The sequence below is a fragment of the Cavia porcellus genome, unplaced genomic scaffold (assembly GCF_034190915.1).
Source record: "Cavia porcellus strain 051 isolate PalLab524CR breed Dunkin Hartley unplaced genomic scaffold, mCavPor4.1 scaffold_15, whole genome shotgun sequence".
Lineage (NCBI taxonomy): Eukaryota > Metazoa > Chordata > Mammalia > Rodentia > Caviidae > Cavia > Cavia porcellus.
This window is the reverse complement of record NW_026947498.1, coordinates 73,551,130-73,570,210: the sequence shown is the minus strand read 5'-3', so window position 1 is coordinate 73,570,210 and position 19,081 is coordinate 73,551,130. Positions and strand designations below refer to the sequence as shown.

At 54.4% G+C, this 19,081-nt stretch overlaps 1 protein-coding gene across 2 annotated transcripts; it reads left to right on the top strand.

Moving 5' to 3' along the window:
- Nucleotides 1–215: 215 nt before the first annotated feature.
- On the top strand, nt 216–18,967 carry Ssuh2 (ssu-2 homolog). Of its 2 annotated transcripts, none has more exons than XM_063225187.1 (12): nt 216–316; nt 6,482–6,580; nt 6,931–7,012; nt 8,340–8,472; nt 9,790–9,850; nt 10,918–11,042; nt 11,901–11,963; nt 13,282–13,367; nt 14,519–14,611; nt 15,076–15,181; nt 16,025–16,132; nt 17,297–18,967. In XM_063225187.1, the coding sequence occupies exons 1-12, from the start codon at nt 289–291 to the stop codon at nt 17,441–17,443; spliced, it is 1,131 nt and encodes a 376-aa protein (XP_063081257.1). In that variant the 5' UTR covers nt 216–288; the 3' UTR covers nt 17,444–18,967. The 2 variants fall into 2 exon arrangements, with proteins under 2 accessions (XP_063081257.1, XP_013001792.1); XM_013146338.3 differs by lacking the exon at nt 216–316 and adding an exon at nt 5,760–6,095.
- Nucleotides 18,968–19,081: the final 114 nt, after the last annotated feature.

The following is a 19,081-nucleotide window of genomic DNA, read 5'->3' as shown; positions in this document are numbered from 1 at the left end:
CTTGTGTTAACTCTGGGTGACAATCATAAAAAAATATTATAAACTCCATGTCCTGATTCTAATTGTTCTCCTTACAACTCCTGACCACAACCCTTGGTCAGGGGGAGGTTCCTGAGAGGAGGAGCTCCAGCTCCCTGTGATGGGGACTGGGTGGGATGGGTGCGGTGGGGTGTTTCTGTTGAATGCAGATCCAGTAACAATGGGCCTCACGGGAGGGCTGAGTGTGGTCCTCAGATCCCTGCAGCCAGCTCTCAGGCACGCAGCACTTCCTTGCTGGACCTCTGGACCATGGACAGGGACCTGAGGGATAATGACTGTAAGTAGTGCACCTCAGGGCAGCATGGTCCCCACCTCTGTACCCCATTGGGAGAGAGCTAGCCTTCCCCCCGCAGGGCCCAGGGGGCTCAGTCCCTGAGGCACCTGCAGTCCTCCCTGCCTTCCTCTCTCAGGTAAAATTGACTCGCACCCTGCAGCCTCCTCTTCCGTCACCAGTGAGAAGCCCGGGCAAAGCTGGGATGTGCCCTTGCTCCCTGACCGCTGTGGCACCAGCTGGGGTGGCACTGTCCCCATCCCTGCTCTAGCTGACAGTCCCCTTTTCCCCCAGTGTAAGTGCAAACTTCTTGCTTCAGTCTCTTTTTGGCTTTAGCAACAAACCTGCCTGTTTGTTAATGCCAGTGAGACAGCCAGGTGAGCCTCCTGTCCTGAGGACAGAAATACAATGGAATCTGAGGACTGCTTAAAAGCATAAGGAAAGAAATGGTGTTTTAGGAAGAACTATGCTGTGTTTGAAAAGAAGAAACTTTGGATCCTGAATTTGGATGGGGCTATGCGGTGGGAGGAAAGAGCTCAGACCAGGAATCAAGACCTTAGGCTTGGAGTCCTGGTCTGCTCCGAGGTGACGGTTCCATCTTGGGCAAGTCACTCAACTTCCATGGGTCTCAATTTCCTCATCTATCAATAGACCTTAGATTAGGGGTTCTTAGCTTGAAGCCAGTGAGGATGTGGGCAAAGCGCCATGCCTGGGCTCTGGGGAGCTGTGTGTGGCGCCTACAGCTTCCTCTGAATCCTGAAGGCTCGTGACACGGATGCAGCCTCAGCATCACCAGGCACGGTGAGCGGGAGGGTCCTCTGCCTGACTGTGCTACCTTTAACATTGGTATTGTAAAGCTTTAGGGATTAGAACTGAAACAGAATACACAGCTACCCTATACTAATCTTAGAACTAGCCCAATCTAAATTCTGTTATGATCTTTTTCACATTAAAGTAGGAGACAGTGTGGAGCAATCTTACTAAGTATTTGAGAGCTTCATGTGATCAGATTAGGCCCCCAAACCCTTAAAAATGTAACCAAGTCAAGCATGGGGTGCACACCTGTAATTCCAGCACCTGGGAGGCTGATGTAGGAAGAGTGCTTTGAGCTCCAGGCCAGCCTAAATTACAAAGTCAGATCTTGCCTCAAAAACAAACAAACAAACAATCAAAAACAAAAAACAAAAAAAAGTAGACAGCTATTCATGGAAAATGTGATCACCCCTGAGGTTTCTGGGTTGTCAGGTGACTTTTCATAAGCTAGCTGAGAGCAGGATGAATGCTTTAATACCTCACGATTCTGAAAGCCCTGGTTATGAGGCAGGCTCAGCAGGAAAAACACCCTGAAGGGGGGGTCACTTATAAAAGGGGTGAAAACCCAGGGGGTGGACCAGAGGCAGGACACCTGTCCTCCGGGTGTGAGGAAGGGAGCCCACTGCAGAACTTGTGCATTATGTACTGAGCCAGTGGTTTCAAAGAGAAAAACTTGCTCTGAAGTCAGCCTGGATAGGAATGTGCTGGACCTGGCACTCAGTAGAGATCACCACAAAGGCCAGTGGGCACTGTGGCAGGTGGCAGGTGGCATGTGGCGAGTGACCAGGAGCTTCTCCCAGCATGGTCATCACCTTTCTAGTGACAGATGGCAACACCGTGTTAAATCAAGGGAACAAATCCTTACCTAGAGCGTGTTTGGCCTCAGTTCTAGGTACCAAGACCACTCCTTGCTTAACAGCCCTAAGAGTCTTTTTAGACTAAGCAGATCTGCTCCTCAGCAGCCCTGGCTATGGGTGGGCAGGCCACTCTGAGCCTAGAGTGTGATGTTCCAGCACAGAGCAGAAGGGAGCATTTCTGTTTTTCTGTACACCTCATCTTTTGTAATATACTTCTTTTACTGTAGACTGAAAGCTTCCCAGACAGGATAAGCAAGAGGATCTTGAAGTAAGATGGACTGTAACTCCAGCCCCTATAAGCTTTGGAGGGGGCATCTCAGGTCAGGGGCCTGACCCATGGAATTAGGGCAGAGCTGAGCTCATGGGTGAGAATCCTGATCCGAGGCCATACTGCCATCTCCCTGAATGGCTGGGCATAGGGGATCCTTGTTTGGCACTTGGGTCTGCTCTGTCCCAAAAGGTTTACCTAACTGTCCTCTCCTCCCCTGACCTCTTGCTGAAGACCTGACACAGCCATGGAGGTTCTCTTGGTATGGTGGTGGGAAGGTGTGTGTTTCCTCCCGTCCTGCCCTTGGGCTCTCACACACCCTCAGGGTGCAGATGCTGTGCTGATGTCCAGGTCTTGCCCACTGGGCAGCCCTGGCTCCTGGGCCCCTGGTGCTTCTTGTAGGCTGCTGCATTCCTACAGGGAGTGGTGGGTCCTGTAACCCCAACAGGAAGAGGTGGCTTCTGCCTCTGGGGAGGTATAAGACGTATCAGCTCTATGAAATCCGGCCAAGCTCAGGGAGAGCCCAGGGCTCTCCTGAGTCCAGCTCCAGAGCCCCCTCTGATCCACAACCCATTTCTCCCTCTCCACTGCTGGACTCCCAAGCCCTGGTTTTAGGGAATGGAAAATGATGCCCTAAAACATGTGAGTTCCCTGCCACCTACCTCTGTGCTGGGATTTTGTGCTGAGCTCCCAGCTGAGGGCCAGGGTGACTAAAACCTCCACCTACCTATAGGGTGCTGTATTAGTGGGGGCCGTGACCCCAGGGAACAGGGTGTGGGGAAGGGGAGATGAAGGTAGCAGGTCTGGGCAGGCTGACAGGGTACAAAGCTAGGCCAAGAAAGTGACGTGTGTGCGCCCGCGTGTGTGTAAACGCCATGAAGTCAGAAATTACCGCTGAACAGCAGGAGCAGGGCTTAGATGGCCCAGCACCCACGTGACCTGGTCTTGGCATGATGGAGCTTTCTCCAACTCACGAGTTTCATACCCTAAATAATTGAAAAACAGCTGTAAATCATCATCTCCAATGATTCAAGTCAGTTGCAAATCAGAGTCCCAAATAATTGAAAATAATACAGTGGTTGCTGTTCTCTTTGGGGGCAGAAGGGGCTGGGAGGGCCGGCAGAGCTCTCTCAGCAAGGCCTTCTCCCAGGCCGTCACCCCTTCCCCGCCCTCCTTCCCCTTCTCCCCTCTCCCCACTTGTGTTACAAGTGTTGGATCCAGAGCCTTCACCCTGAGCTATACCCCCAGTCCTTTTTATTTCATTTTGAGACAGGATTTTGCTAAGCACCTAAGTTCCTCAGCTTGGGCTCAAACTCGTGATCCTCCTGCCTCGGCCTCCCTGAGTGTTGGGATGCAGGTGTGTACTACAGAGTTCAGCTTCCCATTTCTCCGGATGCTGGTGTCACCCCATGGCAGCCGAGGCTCCCAAGTGCTCACACTTCCCTCCTGCAGGCCTCTGGCTTTATACTCCCGTCTGACTGTTTTCCACTCTCATCCTTGTCTGGAAAACACAGAAAGGCTTTTCCCTGGCCCATGTGCAGATGAAATCCCATAGGGCAGCCTCAAGTTACCTGAGTAACTTAGGTACTTAGCAAAATCCTGTCTCAAAATAAAATAAAGGTGACCGTGGGCAGCAGTGGACACAGCAGCTCTCGGTGAGAGAGAGTGATAGGTTTTCAGTCTTGCTAAAAATGCCTTTAAATTGTGAGGCCAACATTGTTTGGTTTGTTCTTAGCAAAGCAGAACTTCTTCCCGTCCTTTCTCTTGTGATCATCTGCATCTCTTGCTCTTTAAAGTTATTTTTATTTGTGGGAAAACACACATAAGCTTTGCCATCGTTGTCATTTTTAGTGGGGTCTGATCAAAAAGTAAAGTGAATGTTAAAAAGCATTTTAAAAAAGTGTTAACATTGCTAGACCCCAGAGGTCCCGTTGCCTGTGAGTCCCTGAAATCCCTCCCCTCACCTCAGCCTCTCTCCCATGGTTCCTGCTGCTTTCTGAAGCAGCTCTGGGAGTCTTGCTCACTGAGTGTCGCTGTCGTGACTGCCTGGGTTCAAAACGTTTACCTCCATGATCATGTTTGCTCTGAGGAAGAGCTAGCAGTCACACCGCGCTAGATCCAGTGTGTCAGGTGGGTGAGGACTCACCGTAACATTCTCAGGAGCCTGCCTTCGGCAGAAGTATTCACCATAGTTTTTATCACGCCTCATAAAGACAGGAAAGAAGACTCCTGAGCTGCCTCGGAAAGCGGCAGGAGCAACGGGAGAATGTGTTCAGAGCAGGGAACGAGTGCCCATGTACTAAGCCTTCACCCTCTATTCAGGTCACACCTTGTAAATGCACAACTCGGGCTGCGCACAGGATCTCACAGCCACCACCACGCTCCGTTTCCGGAACCCTGTTCATCTTGCAAAACGGGAGCTCTCCGCACTGACAAAGTTCCCGTGTCATCCTCCTCAGGGCCCCCGGCAGCCGTCACCCTACCTCCTGTCTCTGTCACCTGCACATCTCAAGTGTCATTCAGTCCACAAGGAATCCACGTGCACCCACTTGGTGCTCTGATGTGCCCACTGCATGTCGCTCTTTGTCAAGGTGACAGGCGGAAGAGGGGCACTGTTCAAAGGGGCTGCACACCCGTCCATACCAACAGATTACACAGCAAAACGCCACAGTCCTGTGGCACCGGGGGCCGCAGGGACACGCTTTTCTGTGCTTTTAGGCTGACTCATCTGGAACCAGGGGCAACTGTCCTAAATTGCTTTTATCATCTGAATTAGAAAGAATGGCATTTTCAAAAGGGGAAGCTGAAGGGGTCATCTATTAATGGCCCCTTTTTCCATAAGGAAAACTTCTTTTTGAACAAAATGACTGTCTTTTCAAACTTTTCTCAATAGCTGTTTGATGTTTGCGTGCTGCTGGGGGGAGACCGGGACTTGAGCTAAGTAGCCCACGTCCCTGGGCTTGGAGAGAGGATCTTCTCTGAGCTCTCTTCCCCTGGGGGTGTGAACTGGTGGCCCCAATCACACCTCTGAGCTTTCCGTTCTACTGTGCACTGGGATAGCTGGTGGCGATGATGCATGGAAGGGGTGTGCTGCACCTTCCTTGTGAGCCATATGTGACATATGTATTAGGGTGTGGTGGCCCCAACTGCTCCGAAAGTCTCACCACAGAAACAGGAGCAGAGCGGGCCCTGTCACAATGCCCAGTGACATTCCTGTTGTGCTGGCTGAGGTCTGCACAGGAAATGATGCATCCTCCAGCAGCTCAGCCTCCGGATCTTTATTTTTGTACGTAGCATAATGGCGAGATTAATTTAGCTCTAAAGAAATGTGACTGCTGCCCAGAGGTCAGGGTGGGCCCCAGATGATGGATGGAGCTCTGACGTTTCCTCCTCTCATTCTTCTCTCTCTTTCTGATCCTTTGTTTGGTTTTCAGGGGAGCCAGGCCACGCCAGGGGAGAGGGCTGTGCTCGATGCCCTTCCTACACGTGATGTTCACGTTGTCCTCTGGTTTATGGGAGCACAGGGCAAAGGGAAACCCACCGTCCTCAGGCCCCGGCTCTCTCTGAGAGTTTACATGTGCCATTCACGGACAGGACACTGCACACATCCTGTCCCATCATACAGCCACCAAGGGAAGTGCTCACTCACAGCCGAAGGAGGTGGGTCTGCACATGTCCTGTCTACTGATGGTGCCCGGGCTGAGTCACAGGTCAGATCCACTTTCCTGAGCATCTCTCCTCTGGCTTCTGACTGTGATGGCGTGTACCGTGGACACACAGGGGCCCACAACCCAGAGAGTCTCCGTGCTGACCCTCATCTTCCTAATGGCCCTCTGCCTTTCCCCTGGTGAGTGTCTGTGTCACTCCATGGGTGATCTTCAAGTCAGCAGTATGCACAGGAGAACAGAGTTACCATTGTCCTGACCTGGCTCCACCTCAAAAGGGGCCACTCAGCTTTGACCTTATCAATGTGTTAATCTGCTAACCTTCTACTCTGAAGATGTGTTCTGTGTCCCAGCACGAGGCTGGCTTATTGTTATTTATTTGCTTATTTATTTTGCTGGTACTGGGGATCGAACTCACGACCGCCTGCTTGAAGGCAGGTGCTTATGCCGCTGAGCTAAATCCCCAGCCCCACGAGGCTGGCTTATTAATCTGGCTTTCTGGAGCAGCCATCCCGCTTCTCAGCTTCCCTTGATCTTCCCCATGGCTTAGCACTGTGTCATCCTGCAGGTGTGAGTGACCTCAGTTTCGAGTCCGAGGACTCTCCAGCACCCTCCACTGAACTCCTGGAGAGACTGCCCAGCTATGACCATCTTCTTCAGAGGGACAGTAAGTCCATGTGGGTCTCCCGCAAGCTTGGCCAGGGGCTCATGCTGGGTGAGAGGACACCTCTTAACACACAGGTACTGAGGCAGCTCCCTCTCCCCTCGGGCTCAGAGAAGCTCCGGTTCATGCTGGGTGGGGAATGAGAGCCAGCCCCTGACAGTGACTAAGCCTGTCTCAGAGCCCGGTACTCTGGTTTTAGAATCTGCCATACCCACCCCGCATGGACGGTCTCAGAAGTGCCTCCTCACTCCTGCCTTCTCACAGCCAGCCTTTTCTCCTTGCACCCGGCTCTCACCTGCTCTTCTGGGTGGCTGCTGGGGCTCTGCTTGTTCATTTCCTCCCCTCTCTCCCAGGTCAGCAGGTGTCATTTCCACCTTCAGAGGCCCTGGGGAGGCTGCTGGAGCCACCGTCTTGGCCCTCCATCCTGGAACACAGGTGAGAAGCAGGTCGCACACTCCCGCCTCACTGCCACCCTAGCAGAGCACCCTCTGGGAATTCTTAGCCCTCGAAGTGCCTCAGGATCCCTTGGGGATGCCTCCCATCCTTGACCTGGCAAATCAGATTCTGGTCGAGAGCCTGCATTCACCGAGTCCTTCCGGCTGGTTGGATGTAAAGCCAGAGTTGAAAGACAGCTGACACCAGAGGTTTATAAGCCTGTGGCCAAATTTAGGCTATCCCTGTAAGCAAAATTTTTCTGGGATATAGTCACACTGGGATACAGAAACACACAGTTTGTGTTTCATCTATGGCAGCTTTTGCACTACAATAGCAGGGTTCGCTAGCTGAGACAGAGGCTGCAGCCCATGAAAGCTGAACTATTTACCAGCTGGCCCACTATTGTGGAGTTTACTAAGCCATGGTCTGGATGCCTGGAAAGCCAGCATGAAGCCCAGGCTGCCCAGCTAGCTTGGTGCAAAGGGAAGGGGAGCTGGCCCCTCAGGGGTCCACCCCAACCCCAAGGGGTTTACCTGGGTGCCCCCTCCTCTGCATCCAGAAACAGGGTACCTCCCTGTCCCCAGCTCCTGCCCCCCCTCCCCAGTGCCAGGCAAAAAGCCCCCCTCCCCTGGGGACGCATCTCTACCCCTGCCCCGCACAGTGTGCCCTGCCCTGCTGTCTGTTCCCCTGCCAGGTGGGTATGGAGACCCAGGTGTGCAGAGCAGGACTGAATGGCCCTCGGGGCTGCCAAAGAGACGCTGCAGCTCTGGAGCCTGAGGGCAACGCGAGGCAGGGGTTCTTCCACTCGGGGCCTGCGGTGGGAAGGCTTCAGCAGGGGCTGCGTTCTCAGGGCAGAGGGCTTTCCTGGGAGGAGGGATGGGTGCAGAGAGGGCACTCATCTCCTTCCCACATGGCCCACAGGCTGGGCTCATTCCCTGTGTGCTGCCGCTAGCTTCCCTGGTCAAGTTGCGTTCCCTGAGGGCAGGAGGCTCCTTCTGCCTGACCTGCCTCCTCCTACCCCAGGACACCCTCTTTGGTTTGGTTTTGGTTTTTGAGTTCTATAATCTGTCAGCTCCTAAGCTGTACCCTTCATCTACTGTGCTTTTGCACCCTCTAGAGCAAACTTTCCCTTCTCATCCTGGCATCTGGCCTTCATTCCCTCTGCCCAATGCACCCCCTACAGTTGGACTCTGCTGGGCTCTACTGTGGCCACTGCTCTTGGAGTTCTTCTCCTCTCCAGGGTGCAGTAGCCCTGCCCACGCCGGGCCTGGCCTGCGTAAGCCCACAGGCCCTTCCCAGACAGACCGCACCTCTCTGTTCCTTGCAGCAGAGTCCCTGTTGTGACCGAGGCGGTGGCCCGGGAGGCCCTCCTCAGCTTTGTGAACTCCAAATGCTGCTATGGCACTGCAGCCGCCAGGGACTTCGTCATCCAGGAGCTGAGGCAGCAGACCCTCTGCAGGGTAAGGCTCTGGACAGGACACTGGGGTGTTGGGACGGGTGGGGCTGTGTGGTGTGAGTCAGGGAACAGAAGTCAGGGTGAGGGTGGCGCGTCGTGGACTTGGTGATGCCGAGTCCCCTCTGCAGTTTCTGTGTTCAGCAGCCATGAGTAGTAATAAAAGCAATAAACATCACAGATCTTCACGGACAAGTTCAGATGCACTAATGTGCTAGACTCGTGCAAAGCATGTGGCATTCACATCTTGTTATGTAGGGGCAGATTCCGCCTGTCTACAGAGAAGTGATGGAAGCCTGGAGAGGCAAAGCACTGGCCCAGGATCATGTGCTCAGAGGTGGTGGAGCTGGGCTCCAAAGCTGGACTGCCAGCCCCAAGGCCCGACCCACTGCACACTGAGCCAGCCCCCTCTGGGGTTTTCTGGTGTCCCGTGCCAAGGAGCCATTCATTTGTCACTGCAGGAAATCTGCCCCGACATGGGCAGTCCTGTCTGCTCCTGCACAGAGTTCACTCTCTCTAGTGTCATGACATGGCTGTCCTCTAGTGAGCATGCAGTCACACAGAAATTGGACACCGGCAGTGGCTCTCCAGGAGACCTGGAGGAAGGGGCCACCTAGGAACTGTGTGACCTTGGACAAGTCAACCGAGCAATCTCTCTGAGCCTCTGCTTCTTCACTGAATGAGGAAGATCCAAGCCGTGGCCTGATCCTGCCTTCATCTCATCTAAGGACTGAGAAGGAGGATCTGGACGCTAGGCGTGCCACTTCCTTCCCAGGGAAGCAGAGCAGTGGACCGTGTGGCCTCTGTGCATCGAAGGCCGGATGTCGCTTCAAGACCTTTCCCAGACATTTCTCCAGCAGTTTGTGAGGATCTGAGACTGCTCCTGCGTGAGCTGCAGGGCTGGCTGAGCTTGCTGCACGTGGCTCAGGCCCTCTAGAATAGAACTGCTGTTGCCAGTAAACCGAACAGCACAGGGTGTTTTGTGGGAGCAGCCCTGGGTCTCCCCATCGAGTCTAGCAGGTGGCATCTGCCTCCAGCTTTATAAAGGGTCCGTGTGTGCACGCTGATTTTCCCTCCTCCCTTCCCTTCTTTCTTTCTTTCTTTTTTTAGTACTAGGGATTGAACTCATATCTCTGCACGGAGCTACATCCCCAACCCTTTGAAAAACTGCTTTATTTTTGCATCAGGGTTTCACTAAGTCATTAAACTGCTGAGGCTGAGCTCAGGTGTACCTTCCTGTCTCGGCCTCCCAGAGTGCTGGGATTGCAGGCGTGCACCACCCACCACACCCAGCTAACAGCTCTGCTGCGTTTCCTCTTGGTAGTACCGACTGGAGACCTTCAGCGAGTCCAGGATAAGCGAGTGGACATTTCAACCCTTCACTAGTAAGTGAGCTGTCTGAGCTCAGCTGGGGGCAGAGGAGGAGGAGGAGCGGGTGGGACATCCCGGGCCTGCGCCAGCTACTCACGAAGACTGAGATGCTCGTCTGCTTGGAGCCGCGGCCTCCCCGTCCCCGTGAAACGCAGGGCTGACTTCATCTCTGAGGCTCCCCAGTGCTGCTTTGGAGATGCTTCCTCCCCACCGGCTACGGATAGTTCTTGGGCGCTGCCTGCCTCCCACCCAACCCTGGGGCCCTAAGGTTTCTAGACCTCTAGGCCCCCCAGGTCTGTGCTTCCCTCTCTGGGAAGCCCTGGTCCTGTCTACTTTCTCTGCTGTGCCACTCAGTCCATTCTGCAAGACTCGGCCAATGTGTTGCCTTTTATGAAGACTTTGGCACTGCTGTCCCTCCCCAGCAGGACTGCCTGGGCCTCTGAGTTTTTGGAGCATTTTACAAAGGTCTTACGCAGAGCGCTTGCCATATCTTGTCCCAGTGAACAGTGACATATCTGCATTTGCCTCCTGCAACAGAGGGAAGAGATGGGATGGTGGCGATAGATGGTAGTTCTTGTTTACTGAGCCCTTGGCACATCTCAGTCCTATCCTTGCATGTTGTATACATTATTCTGTTCAGTTTTGTCACCATCCTGTATGGTAGATTCCACCATTATCCCCATTTTACGGATGGGAAAGTTGAGGCTTAGGGAGGCTGAGTAGCTAGCCTAGAATTGCACCCAGGTATGCTCTGTTTGAAAGCTTGAGTGCCTAGCCAGCATCAGAGGAGACCCTTATACACTTATTTCTTTCTCTTTTTTTTTAATTAATGAAGACTGAACTAAGTGCCTTTTCTAACTTTTATCCTTAGACAGTATCTCACTAGACTGCTAAGTTGTCAAGGCGGCTGGGTTCAGAGTTAGGATCCTCCTCCTTCCCAGAGTGCTGGGATTATGGCATGGGCTGGCTTGTACACCATTTATGCAACTTGGGATCTGGCCTAATGCCTGCTCGGTGAATAAATAAAATCTTCTCCCCATCGCCTTTTGCTGCTCTTACAAGGACCTATTTTCTGTGTCAGACCACTCAGTCAACGGGCCACAGAGAGGCACCTTGCCCAAGCTCTGGGACATCCAGGTCCAGGTCCCCGCGATGTTCCAGGAGGACACTAGGAAGTCCCAGGTGCCTCACACCTCCCTGGTCAAGGTGTGTGATGGTACTTGCTCTTCTTGGAGCTGATTTTCCAGGTTCTGCTGGCTTCTTATCCTCTCAAAAAGAATCCTCTACCCGGCCCGATTGTTCTTTACAAGGTACAAATAAGCCTAATCCCAAACCCTGGACGCACCTTGGACTCATAATTCCATTTGAATTAGGGAATGGGCATTCTCAAGGCAGAAAGCTCATCCTATGCACACACCTGTCCCCAGCTTTAGACGGTGAGCAAACTTAGTCACATTGTGACCGAGTACGTATCCTGACGGTGTGTAACTGACCCAGTGAAACCGACACAACCAATGTGTGTGGAAACGCTACTGGTACTTCCCCAGGGAGTCAGCAGGAAGCAGCATTTTGCTTCCTTCTGGTGAGAGCGATAAAGCCCGGGCAGAGGAGGGGGAGCCTGGCCTTTCACCCCACTTATTCTCTTCTCCTCTAATTCCTGCCTGTTTTTGCATTAGTTTGATTTAAGAAAGGGACTTTTTTCTCTGTGTGTTTTCACAGAGTTATAAGACGAAAAAGATTCAGAGAGGGAACCAAAGTATTCCAAAGCTGTTTTTATTGAGTAATTTTTAAATTCTAGTGGCAAGTTCATTGCTATCATACAGGGCCCCCCCGTCAGGCTCTAAGAGTCCCCTCGCTGGCATGCAGGACAGACAGGGCCAGCCTGGAGGAAGTAGGGGTGTGCTGTCAGGGACTCCCAGGGTACTTCCGAGTCATAGAAGGGCCACGGGTTCCCCAGGCCATCTTTCTGTCCTGCTCTGAACCTGCACTTCTGTGTGAGGTGGTGGCATCTGGGTGGGGTGGGGTGCTTGCAAACTGGATCTAAGGTAAACACTGTGCTTTCAGGACTGTCACAAGTGCCGTGGCCACGGGCGGTACAAGTGCAGTGGCTGCCACGGATCTGGCACGGTGAGTCACCTGTGCACCGCAGGAGGAGATGACCCCACAGTGAGGAGAAGACAGGAAGCTAGGACTGGGCTGGGGCTTGCGTCTCCTTGAATGAATAGTACTACCTCAAGCATTATTCTCCCTTTCTGGGCCTTCATTTTCCCTTCTGTAAAATGGGAGGGTTTCATCTGCATGTAGTGACGCACACTTGTCATCCTACCACACTCTGGGAGGTTGAGGCAGGAGGATTACAGCTCAAGTTCAGTTTAGGCAACTTAGCAAGACCTGTCTCAAAATAAAAAATAAAAAGGGCCAAGGATACAGCTTAGTGCAAAAAACTGAGTTTTAATTCCTTGTGCTGCAAAAAAGGGGGGCACCTCAGATGGGTACAGTTAATGATTCGGGCACCCAGACCCTCCACTTTACCTTTTCTCCCTTGCATCCATCTCTCGCACTCACGGGTCACCTGCTTAGTGCCAGGTCCCTAAGGGAACTGAGGCTGATCTGGGCCAGCACCGGGGAGGCTTTGAGAGGCACGAGAGCTGGGAATTATAAATCTTCTCTGGGCCCAGCCAAGTCTGTGGACATCCTGCAACTTCATCTTAACTGATGACTTCTGTAAAGACTATTTCCAAATAAGGTCCCATGCTGATGCGAACTTGAACCTGGCTGAATTTGAGTTCAGGTCGACACGGGCCTGGAGCAGACCTCCAGGCCTCTGGGCACCAGCCTAAGCCTCCTCGCCCTCAGGTGTTCCTAGAAAAAGTCCCCGTCCTCTGAGTGTTTGGGCTCCGCCTCGCCGGAACCTCCTCATGGGTCACACGCTGACCACTGGCCAGCCTCGGCCATTTCTTACACTGCCCTCTGGTGGGCTGCCTTCTCTTGCCCAGAGCTCCTGTCCTGTGGCTCACAGGCTGCTGTGGGTCCCTGTGCCTGGCTTCTCTCTCCTCTCCTGTCTCCTCACTCCTGAAGTTCGCTCCTGGTGGCTTGCCTGGGCCCCTCTCCCTCTGGCCTTTCTGTTTCTCCTCATTTCTGGGTGCCTCCCGTCTCCTGTGAGCAGCACCCAGGCCATTTCCAAAAGTGGTCCCTGTGTGCATCCTCGCCACTCCTGTCCCCTGACGCTGAACCCCTGCAGCCCCTGCCCTCCTGTCCCCCTTGGCACTGGGTGAGAGGACTCCGAGGGCTTGGAAGCTGAAGGGAGAGGGGCTTCGGTCTCAAAAGCACCAGGGATCCAGTAACGAAGCGTCTGGGACTCCACATCCAACGTGCTGTGCTCAGAGGACGTGGCTGGTGCCCTGCTTCCCAGCAGCCCACGGGCTGAGGCTGTGGTTGTCTGCAGGTGAGGTGCCCAGCATGCAGCGGAACCAAGCGCAGAGCCCGGCCACCTCGGAGGTGTCCCCTGTGCTCAGGCTCTGGCAGGCGCAGGTAGGGGCAGGTGGGGATTCCCTTCCTTCAGGGGAAGTGTCCTGGCTCTCTGGTGCCCTGGTTTCCACTGTCTGTGTCCAGAGGTGTTGCCAGGCCTCGGTACGGAGGGCTGAGCTCCTCTCCAGGCCTGGCATTCCCAGGCAACGTGGCACTCAGCAAGTATGTGCCAGTTGTGGGGAGCACCCCTGTAATTCCAACACTCAGGAGGCTGAGGCAGGAGGACCGGTGTGAGTTTGAGGCCAGCTTGGGCTACAGAGTGAGTTCAAGGCCAGCCTGAATGGCAGAGCAGAAAACAAAACAGAACAAAATGAAACCAAACCCCAAACAAGTGAGCAGGATGGGGAGTAGGGAGTTTCTTTGTGATTATCCAAAACTACCTACAGAGGTAAGAATTGCCTCTGAGGAGCAGGTACTGGCAAACCTCTGTTTATAAATCTGTGGCAGGGCCTGAACGGGCCAAGGCAAGTTGGTTGACTGACTAAACAATGGACACTGTTCCTTCTTTGCTCCTTGCATTTTGTAAATCACATCCTTTAACGCACTTACAAGTCTTTAAAGAGAAACAAAATCAAGAGGAGTGTGAATATTTCAAGGCTGGCTTGGTCACTGGTACCCCTGGCTCATCATGCCTCAGATCTTCCCCCTGGCAGCGGCAGGCAAGGCGTGGTGGGCTTTCTACCAGGAGGAGGGAAGAGCTTCCGTTTGGAAGGATACTCAGGCTCCTTTCTCTGCCAGGAGAAAAAACTCAGTATAAACTGGCATTAGCAAAAACACGTTTACAGGCTCAAGTGCCCGTGAGCTCCAGCAATACAATTCCCGCAGGGCCCCAGGGCTCTTTGGATGCAGCTGGAGCGGTGGAGGGGCCGCCGTGGCCGGCTCAGTCACCCCGGGAGAGAAGAAAGGAAGCTCCAGTCAGGCCGTGGGGTGGCCTTGGCCTGGGTGCTGTGCCTGTCGTGCCAGGGAGAGGGGGTGCCGAGAAGGCCAGGCGCAGGGCGGGGGGAGCAAAGCTCAGGCCCCCGCGGGCTGGGCGGGAGGGGCAGCCTCGAGGACGGAGGGCGGGTGAGGGCGTGGGCACCCACCCCGAGGAGGGCGCCGCTCTGGCTTTCTCTGGAGCCTGCGAGCCAGCCAGCAGCGCCCACTGTGGCCCGCAGGTGCAGCGCGTGCTCTGGAAGAGGGCGCAAGACGTGCGCCACCTGCCGGGGGGAGCGGAAGCTGGTGCACTCTGTCCAGCTGGTCACCACGTGGTAGGTGGCGGCGCCCTGGTGCCAGGCGGGGAAGGCGACACGACCGAGAAACCACGCAGGAGGCCTTTCGGGGTGCAGGGAGCTGCCAGGGCAGAAGAGGCTGGGAGGGGGCACGTCGCGGGGTGGCCCAAGGCCCTGAGCTGGAGCGCTGCTGTGCCTGTGCTCTGGTGCCTGAGCTCCCGATGACTCCTGAGCGCTCACGCTGGGGACCTTGGGGCATCCCATCCACCATGACTCTGCAGAGAGGGTTTGTCCTCCTGTGCCCGGACAAAAGTGCAGGGAAGTCCCAGACATGAACGCTCAGCTTCCGTTCTCACTCCCCAAGGTGCATGGGGGTTACTGACGTTTACAGATGCCAAAGGTCCTGGGGCTGCCCCTCTCCTGCGCTGCACCCCGTGACCCTGTCCCTGCCCTGCCGCACAAGCTCCTGTGCGGACCACCTGGCCCTCTGCTCTCTCTCCCAGGAGGAACAGCGTGTTTGAGTTCGTGTCTGAGCCCCACCTCGACTGCCCCAGGGAGCTCCTGGGGAAAGCCAGAGGAGAAAGCCTCTTCAGGGACGAGAACTTGGCAGTAAGGAGGGCTGGCAGGGCAGAGGACCGGCTCTTCTGCAGCTGTGGGGGCCACAGTCATTGGTGGGCGGCCTGGTGGGGACGTGGCTGCCCTGGCAGGAAGGAGGTCGGTGAGCCCTGCTGTCCTGGAGCTTGGATGTCCTCGGGTCTGGAAGCCTGGCCCATGCCTGCTTTGATAAGTAGGATTTTCTTGGATCCCAGCTGGACCTGCTGGGTTATTTGCTGTCTATGGCTGCCTTTTTGCTCCTGAGGCAAAGTTGAGGAAAAACAGACTCCTTCTGGGCTCTGCCCCAAGGTCTCCTGCTGGGAGAGGGGGTTCACGCCTGCTAGGCTCCCCCCGGGGCTCATCCCATCACAGGGCTCATCCACAGGGCTGAGGATTCTGGATGGGCCTACAGAGAGTGTGCTCTGGTGGGCAGGGACACTGGAAATCACCTCCCTGCCCGCAGCGTCCACAGTAGCACTAGGTACAGGTGGACACTGAGTAATGCTTTTAGAGGGTGGAGGGACAGGGCTACGGTTCAGAAGTTTCAAGGACACAAAGAGGCCCAGAGGACAGGCCTGGCCTTGATGTAGGAGGTTCCCAGTGCGGCCCAGGGACACAGGGTCTGGGGAGCAGTCGCCCTTGTCCTTGGACTTTACGTAGGATGACTGTGAGCTCTAGGGTTTACTGGGGTGCACCGCATGTCTGCAGTAGGCACACAGTAGGTAGTTTCAGTATGGAAGGGAGGAGTGGATCTGAGTTCTCTGCCAGTCATACAGCCACACCCCAAAGCCAAAGGCTCTGAGTGCTGACGCTGTGGGTGTGAGAAAGCCAGGTGGTCTCTGTCTGTGTCTCCCCCAGGTGTACCCCATTGTGGACTTCCCCCTGCAGGAGATCTCTCTGGCCTCTCGCAGGGGCATCGAGGAGCACAGTGCTGCCCTGGCCTCTCGGGGCCGCATCCTGCAGCAGGTGAGGTGGAGGGGCTGGTGTGGGGGGCCCTGACCTCGGGGGCTTAGGTCTGGGACTGTCAACTGAGGCTCTGGGGCCAGGCAGAGGTGCTGTTGCTTGGTCATCAGAAGGGGAAACTCAGCCTCACTCTCTGCCTAGAGGCTCCTGAGCCTGGGGCTGAGGAAGGGAAGGGTCAGGACAGGGTCACGCGGAGGAGGCAGCAGTACCAGGGCTGCACTGTGTGACCAGGGGGCAGAGGACACAAGGCTGCATACACCAGGCAGGGTGTGGCTTGGATTCTGACTCCCTGTTGTCCAGTTAAGGAAGGAGAGTGTTAAGAGATTCAGGAGAGAGGCTGGACCCTGGATCCCAGCCTGCTCCCAGCCGCCCTGTTTGGGCAGTTTATTCTGATGGGCACTAGATGGCAATGCTGCCCACCCTTCCCAAGTCCCCAGGTACCTCTGTGCTGCCCCTCTTGTCACTGCTGCTGGCTGGGGACTGTGGGAGGTTGGCCCTGTAGCAGAGCTCTGTGACAGGGACTTGGTGGCTAGGCCTGAGTCTCGCAGATGAGGACCGGAGTCTGGGTCCCCTGCGTCCTGATAAGCGGACGTTGAGACAGAAACTGTAACAGAAGGGCGCACTTGAGAAAGATTTTGCCCAAGTCAGGAAGAGCGTGAAGCTGGAGGGGCCAGAGAGGTCTGGGAATGGAGCCTGACAGCCCAGAAAGCTCTGAAGTTTCTCTGGTAGCAATGTTTTATCCTAAACTTTAACCCAGAATTTACAAACCACGCCCTAGTCCCTCTGAGGGTGTTTCAATATAAAAACGTTTAATATGACTTTATCCTCCAGCTCCCCCCACTCCTCATCTTAAAATTAGTGCCCTGGATGTCATCTGGTTTGGCTGGTGGCTTTCCCTGGGGAGCCTTCCACCCTACTTGGTAAAACACGGATTCTGATGGTGGCTGAGGATGAAATTCAGTTTTTCCCAGGGTGCAGGCTATGGGAAGGAGCAGAGCAGAACATAAATCTAGACAGACAGATCGGACTCTGCAGCAAATTCTGGAGTCCACACCAACTCCAGAGCATGAACTTTATCTCACAGCAGCAGGGAGCTACTGAAGATTCTGGAGCAGGCAAGTGACAAATGAAACACTCGAGTTTGTTGTTCCTCATTTGTCTCCGCAGCGCCAGACCATCGAGCTGGTCCCCCTCACAGAAGTTCGTTACCGGTACCAAGGGAAGACTTCTGTTTACTACGTCTACGGCACTGACCACCAGGTGTACGCGGTGGACTACCCGCAGCGGTACTGCTGTGGCTGCACCATCATCTGACCACACATCTGTCCCGGGGCCCCATCTTCACCTGTTGGGGTCGGGGCGTGGCGAGGCCTGAGCTTGTGCATGGCTGGTCATGCTGGACAGCCATACACAAACCCTGCATGTCCCAGGAGAGGGTTTAAACCATTTAAACAAGGGCTTTGCCTTGCTCTCCAAGCTGATACTCCAGTTGATGGTGGGATGGTTTCATGTCAAAGTGCCTTCTGTTAATCTGGGTGTGGCTTCTAGAGCCGGCCTCAGCCTGAGCTGAGTATGGAGCAGATAGAAAAGACAGCCCCAAGCCAGCTGTCCTTGGCAAGAGGCCTGACCCAGAGTTTAGCTGTAGCTCTAGCTTGGCGGTTGCTTTGTGCCTTGTGGGTTTGGGGCCAGTCCAGAAGACCTGAAGGCTATAGGCAGATTCACCCAGACATCTGGTGGTTGATGGGAGTCCCCTCAAGAGGCTCTGTGCCTGTCCCCTTCAGGGAAACTGAAGTCTGTTCCCAGAAGCTACATTGCAGGAACTGACCATGTTTATCAGGCTCTGCCACGAGTCACTGTGCACCCTGTGGCTGGGCTTGGGGAGAGGATCCCTACTGACCGAATGCAGGGCCAGCATGAAGAGGTGGTATAGACCAGGAGGCCACCAGAACCAGGGGCACCTGCTGCTGGCCCAGAAGGGGATGTTACTGAGGCCTCTGAGAGCGGACAGGAGAGGTGTCCAAGCTCCAACTGGACCTTCGGTCTCTGCCCCCACCCCACCCTAAAGACAGAAACCCAGAAGGCTGGGGAGGCGGGCCACACCCAGAGCATGGATGATAAGAGATGTGCAAACAGCCTTGCATCCTCCTGGCTGCCGGTGATCCTAGGTCCCGGGTTCCATGGCTGCTGCTGCTTCCCACATTCTGGCCGAGCCTCGTGGGTCGGTCTGGACTAAGTGCCTGCAGTGGGCTTGTTATCAGGAGCAGTGGTGTCTGGGATGAGGCCTCTAGGCTCCTTTGGGCATCACAGAACCCAAGGGAAACAGGACTGGGAGACAAGTGGCCTGATCAGCACGTGGAGGAGCCCAAGGGCCCCAGGAGACACACACTGAGGTCGGGGGACAGGGGGACAGAAGGGGATGGGAGGAGACAGGCTTCCTAGGCAGAGCCGCCTGCTGCATCTAGCTGCATTTCTTAGGGCATCGTACAAATGAAGGGATTGGAGGTGACACTCCCGGCAGTTGGTGGCTGGGGCCCAGAAAAGTGATTGTCAAGCGGTGCTTGGAGACACTCATGCAGCGAAGTTATTTGCCTGTGGGACACGACATGTAAACATTCCTCTGGCGTTCATGTAAGGATATTACCTACTTAGTTACATACAAAAGGCTCATCAATGACTATTTGCTAATTTTTATTTAGTATTCAACTTGTTCTTTGATTTTCCCCTGTATGTCTTATTTGCAATGACTTCTGATTGTTCTTAATTTAGATTTATGCAGTGTCCATGGATGGACGAGCTAGTGAGATTCCTCACTGAAATACAAGTGTTTTCTAAAAATCACTCTCTTCTAATGTCTGACTTATATTTCAATTTAGTGCTACTTTCTAAAAAATTATACCAGTAATCTGCACAGGCATTTATCTTAGGACGTAAAGGCAGCCTCTGCGTATCAGG